Source organism: Littorina saxatilis, linkage group LG6, assembly GCF_037325665.1.
Source record: "Littorina saxatilis isolate snail1 linkage group LG6, US_GU_Lsax_2.0, whole genome shotgun sequence".
Classification (NCBI taxonomy): Eukaryota; Metazoa; Mollusca; class Gastropoda; order Littorinimorpha; family Littorinidae; genus Littorina; species Littorina saxatilis.
In genome coordinates, this window is record NC_090250.1 from 55,152,238 (window position 1) to 55,159,030 (window position 6,793).

Sequence of the window (6,793 nt, forward strand, 5' to 3'; positions counted from 1 at the left end):
CTTGCGGTTTCGTGGCAGGCGGAAGAAAAAATCACCCAGACAAGTTTTCGTTATTGTTTGTCTGTGCACTTAAAAGACCGTTGGGTCGATATATTTGTGAATGTATTGTTTTGTCAATAACAAACGTTCCAACAACCTACCTTTCTTGTTTTTTGATTATGACTGTCGAGGTTTTTGTCAAATGTCGTAATTTAGGCAGAAAGTCAAGTAGGGTGTATGTGTCAATTCAAGTTAGTGACAATTCTTCTGATTTGTTTTATGACTAAACGCATACATACATCTATAGATGAGCGACCAAACGGGAACAAGGCGCTTAGTTAAGGAGTTTAATGCACAGGCGGTACTCGCGAGCAACTAATGATAAGGATAAGATTGATATACAGTGAAGTAGTTAACGTGTTGAGGTCCTTCAAACTCGTAGGAAATAAGACACCGACGCTTCTCTCTCGCTGCTGAGTTTCGAGTGTGCCGTTATATGTCTCAAACCGACAACCTTGACAATATCACGTGACTCACCCTGTCACGTACCCAGTTCAGTTACCGTCAGTTTTGACCTGACAGCAGAAATCACCCACGTGAAACCCTTGCAACAAGAAATCCCCGTGTTTCGGCTATGCTCGGTCAGCTAAAACCCCAGCCGTTGACAGAATGCACAGGCGCTTTCTGTCGCAATTCGAGGAAGGCACCCCACAGAGTGACACTTTCTCGATCCATGTCACTAAATCGTGACAGGTAGGGGTTTTTGGTCGGTCACTTGAAAGCACAATGTTGTTGTTTTCTGTTAGAACCTTCAATGTGCACGAGGTTATCAGCATGCTGGAGCCATACCAGGGAGCCAGAGGAAGGCAGACTGAATATCCTGGGTTGGGAAGTTGTGATCGACCTGATAGCAGAGATGCAGGAAGACCAGTCTTTTCACCTGACCTTTGACAACTTATTCACCTCTCTCAAGCGGGGACACCCCGAAGCGTCCCGGTACCAAAGCGTCCCGGTACCGAAGCGTCCCGGTACCAAAGCGTCCCGGTACCGAAGCGTCCCGGTACCAAAGCGTCCCGGTACCGAAGCGTCCCGGTACCAAAGCGTCCCGGTACCGAAGCGTCCCACTATAACGCGTTACAGGACTTAGACTTTTTTTTTTTAAACCTTGACCAAGGGCGGATCAATTCACTTTGGAGGGGGGGGTTACAAAATGACTGCGAAGATACAAGTTGACGGCGCCGAAGGCGCCTAAGCCTCTAGGGGGGGTCCGGGGGCATGCCCCCCCGGATTTTTTTTTTATCCAAAGAAGCAAAATAGAGCTTTCTGGTGCATCCTGAGCCAATAAATAACCTCTTTTTTGGGGGGGTGGGGGGTTTAGGTAACCCGTGTAACCCCCCCCAGATCCGCCCTTGTTGACCTTGATTTGACCTTGACTTGACTAACCATATTTATTTTTTTTAAATTTAATCTTGACCTTGATTTGACCTTGACTTCACTGATTTTTTTAATTTTGCACAGACCTTGATTTGCTTTCGGTAAAAAAAAATCACTTTTTGTCCAACTTTTCCCCAACTTTACTTTAGATCTGTACTCACAACACACCAATTTGGAAATACTGTACCCGTGTGGACAAGTTCGGGGGAAAAGTCCGTAGGCTTCCGTTCACAAGAGGGATATGTCTGTTACCACACACGCTTTCTGGCTTCACTAAGCGTGAGCGTCGGAAAAAGTCTTTTCAGTTCTGCCTCCGACTTTTAAATTGTATCATTTGGGTTAATTTGGGTTTGTTTGGGTTCATTTGGGTAATAAAAAACGCTCGCGCTGGACCCGAGTACTCTTCAGACTGGCTCGCTCCCCCAGTATGAAAGTTTTTGTCTTGTGCACGTTTAAGACCAAGTGATTGCTCTGTGTGAATTACAGGCATTCCCTTTGCTTTATAAATACATTGGCATGCGAGCCGAGGATGTGCGTGGTGACTGGTACCGGGACGCTTCGGCACCGGGACGCTTCGGTACCGGGACGCTTCGTGCCCTACTGCGCGGGAGCTTCCCGAAGCGTCCCGGTACCAAAGCGTCCCGGTACCCCTGTGACGCGTTATAGTGGGACGCTTCGGTACCGGGACGCTTCGGCACCGGGACGCTTCGGTACCGGGACGCTTCGGTACCGGGACGCTTCGGCACCGGGACGCTTCGGTACCGGGACGCTTCGGCACCGGGACGCTTCGGTACCGGGACGCTTCGTGATGTACCCTCTCAAGCTGGTCGACTGCCTGAGCGCAAAGCAGATCGCGTGCACCGGAACAATCCGTTGCAACCGAATTCAGTGAAGACTGCCCTGTGAAGTCAATCAACGAAATGAAGAAGACGAGGCGTGGTACGTATGATTACGCCACAGATGTCAACTCTGGATTGCTTGTCGTCCGATGGAATGACAACAACATTGTCAACTCTGGATTGCTTGTCGTCCGATGGAATGACAACAACATTGTCAACTCTGGATTGCTTGTCGTCCGATGGAATGGCAACAACATTGTCAACTCTGGATTGCTTGTCGTCCGATGGAATGACAACAACATTGTCAACTCTGGATTGCTTGTCGTCCGATGGAATGACAACAACATTGTCAACGTTGTGTCCAACAAAGTTGGCATTCGTCCAGTCCAAACAGCACGCCGCTGGTCAAGATCAGAGAAAAAGAAAGTGGATGTGCCCCAGCCTTTCCTCGTCCGACATTATAACTGAACGATGGGAGGAGTGGACAGGATGGACCGGAACATCGAGAAGTACCGAGTTAGCATCCGCAGCAAGAAATGGTGGTGGCCTCTCTTCATGTACTGCCTTGACCTCTCTGTTCAGCAGGCGTGGCACCTATACAGGCAGACCGACACATCTTCAGAGAAAGGTCTTGATCTCTTGGCTTTCCGGCGAGCCGTGGCCAAAGTGTACCTTGCTCGAGCTCGTTCCCGTCCTGATGCCGGACGTGGGCGCCCTGGGTCCCTGGACAAGAGGCTGCCAACAGCAGTCCGCTTTGACAGGACGGATCATCTCATCACACCCTGGCCTACTCAGCTGCGTTGCTCCCACGGCGGCTTGAAGATCAAGCACAAGTGCCAGACTCCAGTTCATGACCGGTGCTTCAAGGACTTTCACACAGAGTGACTGATCTAGTGTATGTCACACGCATTCCTTCTTTGCCACTACTAAAGCAAACGTGTGCAAGATTGTATGTTACACGCTTTGATGCCGAAATCAATTATTTTGATTATGCATTTATTTCTGAAAAATGTTACCTTCACATACATTTAGTCACTACCTTAAACACTAATGTTTTTATATTTAGTCAAGTTTTGACTAAATATTTTAACATCGAGGGGGAATCGAAACGAGGGTCGTGGTGTATGTGCGTGTGTGCGTGTGTGTGTGTGTCTGTGTGTGTGTCTGTGTGTGTGTGTGTGTGTGTAGAGCGATTCAGACTAAACTACTGGACCGATCTTTATGAAATTTGACATGAGAGTTCCTGGGTATGAAATCTCGGAACGTTTTTTTCATTTTTTTGATAAATGTCTTTGATGACGTCATATCCGGCTTTTCGTGAAAGTTGAGGCGGCACTGTCACGCCCTCATTTTTCAACCAAATTGGTTGAAATTTTGGTCAAGTAATCTTCGACGAAGCCCGGGGTTCGGTATTGCATTTCAGCTTGGTGGCTTAAAAATTAATTAATGACTTTGGTCATTAAAAATCTGAAAATTGTAAAAAAAAATAAAAATTTATAAAACGATCCAAATTTACGTTTATCTTATTCTCCATCATTTGCTGATTCCAAAAACATATAAATATGTTATATTCGGATTAAAAACAAGCTCTGAAAATTAAATATATAAAAATTATTATCAAAATTTTTTTTTCGAAATCGTTTTAAAAACACTTTCATCTTATTCCTTGTCGGTTCCTGATTCCAAAAACATATAGATATGATATGTTTGGATTAAAAACACGCTCAGAAAGTTAAAACGAAGAGAGGTACAGAAAAGCGTGCTATGCAGCATAGCGTAACCACTACCCCGCTCTTCTTGTCAATTTCACTGCCTATGCCGTGAGCGGTGGACCACGAGTATACGGTCTTGCTGCGTTGCATTGCGTTCAGTTTCATTCTGTGAGTTCGACAGCTACTTGACTAAATATTGTATTTTCGCCTTACGCGACTTGTTGGTATTCAATTCAAGTGATCACGAACGTAAAAAAAGGGAATCAAAGTGTTGTTACATTTTGTTGTGTATTCTGAATAGTGTGCCAACAGGCCTTGGTCAGTCAACCACGTCACATCTGTGTACTTCGTGTTTGACGGAAAAAGAATAACACCAACCCCGACGGTTCTCCTGTATATATAGGTTACACACTCCGAGCTCTGATTATCTTGCATATTTTCCCGAGGGTCGATTTTCATGTATTACCGAGCCTTGCATATTTTCCCGAGGGTCATACATGAAAATCGACCCGAGGGAAAATATCCAAGATATTCAGGACGAGGTGTGTAAGTAATTTATCCCATTACTCCGACGTTTTCATTAAAAACACTTACTTTTTTCACTAAAACCTGCCCGTGCCTGTTTTCAGCTTGCCAAAAGCCTCCGCAGTCGAAATTCATGTCAATGAATTCATGCGCAAAGCTAGTTCCCATTTGTCAGCATAATGGACGGCGTCATTCGACTTGTATGTGGACATTCAGTCATTCATATTGCTTATAAAAAGGTCTGCTATCTGCTTTTACATTTTGAAAGTCATTTTAAAATATCCCTGTGTATATTTGACATTGGCTTTCGTTATACTCAATTCGGCATACCGGGTTTATATTTTTACCAGAATTGCGCACGATAATGACAGCGCAACAAATTCAGTTCGGGCCGTGCTGGTTTGATCGTTGACCCAAGTCAGTTCGCATGCAGTGTTACTGTTTGTCAGTCGGATAGAAATGTTGGCTGTCATCGCGCTGTTCTGTTTCGGTTTTCACACGTGGATCACTTACACATTCAGTCGTCGGATTTAGGTGAGCCAAAGCTTCAATACTTCGCCTGTTGTAGACGTTAAGCAATAAAGCTTGGAAGTTGTATGTCGGCACTGAGAGTCGGTCGCGGTACATCGCTTTCTACTTTGTCCCGGTCTTGAGTTTGAACACCTAAGGTTGGATACATCTAACACCTCACATCCTCTTCTCTTCCCCATATATCTTAACTGTATCTCCAACTTCTTTTCGTGTTCTTCTTTTCATTTTGGTGCCACTCCCTCATTTGTCGCTGAACCCCGCAGTTGACTCGACTCAGATTCACACAAGCCCGTCTAGCAGACGACAGTTCGAACAGTCTTGAACAGCACGGTTGCAAGCAGATTCAGCTATCAATCGAAGCAATAAGCTTAAAGCCAAAGCAAATAACCAAATGAGAAAACCTAACGTTTGATTTGACTTCATGGTGAGTCTTCTGATAATTTTTTTGGCGTTGGAATGGATCTCAACGGCCGGGTTCCCAGCTACGACAACTTTTCCAGAGTTATGCACCGCAGGCATGCCTTCGACAATCGATGTCAGTTTCAGATTGAGTTTTCGAGGTAATCTTGAACTTTAGCGTGTTAAATTCATAGCTCAGAATCCAGTGACATTCTTGACTTATTTTTGATACAAGTCCATGTAAGCAAGCCAAAGAACATTTGTCGTGAAATTAATTGACGGATTGAGCTCCATACTTAAGTTCAAGATTACCGTTTTCGAACTACCAGGTGACTGGGTTGTGTTTTGATTGCGCTCTCTCTCTCTCTCTCTCTCTCTGTCTCTCTCTCTCTCTCTCTCTCTCTCTCTCTCTCTATCACTCTCTCTCTCTGTCTCTCTCTGTCTCTCTCTCTCTCTCTCTCCCTCTCGCTCTCTCTCTCTCTCTCCCTCTCGCTCTCTCTCTCTCACTCTCTCTCGTCTCTCTCTCTCTCTCTCTCTCTCTCTCTCTCTCTCTCGCTCTCTCTCTCTCTCTCTCTCTCTCTCTCTCTCTCTCTCTCTCTGTCGCTCTCTCTCTCTCTCTCTCTCGCTCTCTCTCTCTCTCTCTCTCTCTCTCTCTCTCTCTCTCTCTCTCTCTCTCTCTCTCTCTCTCTCTCTCTCTCTCTCTCTCTCTCTCTCTCTCTCTCTCTCTCTCTCTCTCTCTCTCTCTCTCTCTCTCTCACGGTTCTGTGTAGATGGCTGTCTGTGTAAAAATTAGGGAGTATCGTCCCTTCTGCCCTCCTCTGACAAAACACAGTAATTCCAAAAATCACGTTTCGAGAAAAACGCGGTTTTCTGTTCTCAGCTCTATATTTCAAACAAGAGCATTCTCGCTGGACATTTTATTGCAATAAAGCGTCGGGATGATTTCTGACTTTATAGCTTTAGTCTATTTCAAAAATAGTTGTAAGATTAAAGAATTATGAGCCAATTAGTGGACTTACTGTGTTCTGCCAAGTTTTTCTTTGAACTCTGGCTTGTTAAAAACAACGGCAGAACACAGTAAGGGACGTTACTGTCTTCTGCCGGAGTTTTCTTTGAACTCGAGTTTGTTAAAAACAACGGCAGAACACAGTAAGGGAAGTTGCTGTGTTTTGGCGATGTTTTCTTGTTTCTTAATGCTTGTCAATCAATCAATCAATCAATGTGAGGCTTATATCGCGCGTATTCCGTGGGTACAGTTCTAAGCGCAGGGATTTTTTTTATTTTTTATTTTTTTTCATTTTTTTTATGCAATTTATATCGCGCACATATTCAAGGCGCAGGGATTTATTTATGCCGTGTGAGATGGAATTTTTT

General features: G+C 44.8%; 1 protein-coding gene across 1 annotated transcript; it reads left to right on the top strand.

Moving 5' to 3' along the window:
* The first annotated feature begins 2,723 nt into the window (after positions 1-2,723).
* Positions 2,724-3,137, top strand: LOC138968054 (piggyBac transposable element-derived protein 3-like). The gene has a single exon (XM_070340617.1). It carries the CDS (start codon positions 2,724-2,726, stop codon positions 3,135-3,137), a length of 414 nt encoding a protein of 137 aa, XP_070196718.1.
* The last annotated feature ends 3,656 nt before the right edge of the window (positions 3,138-6,793 follow it).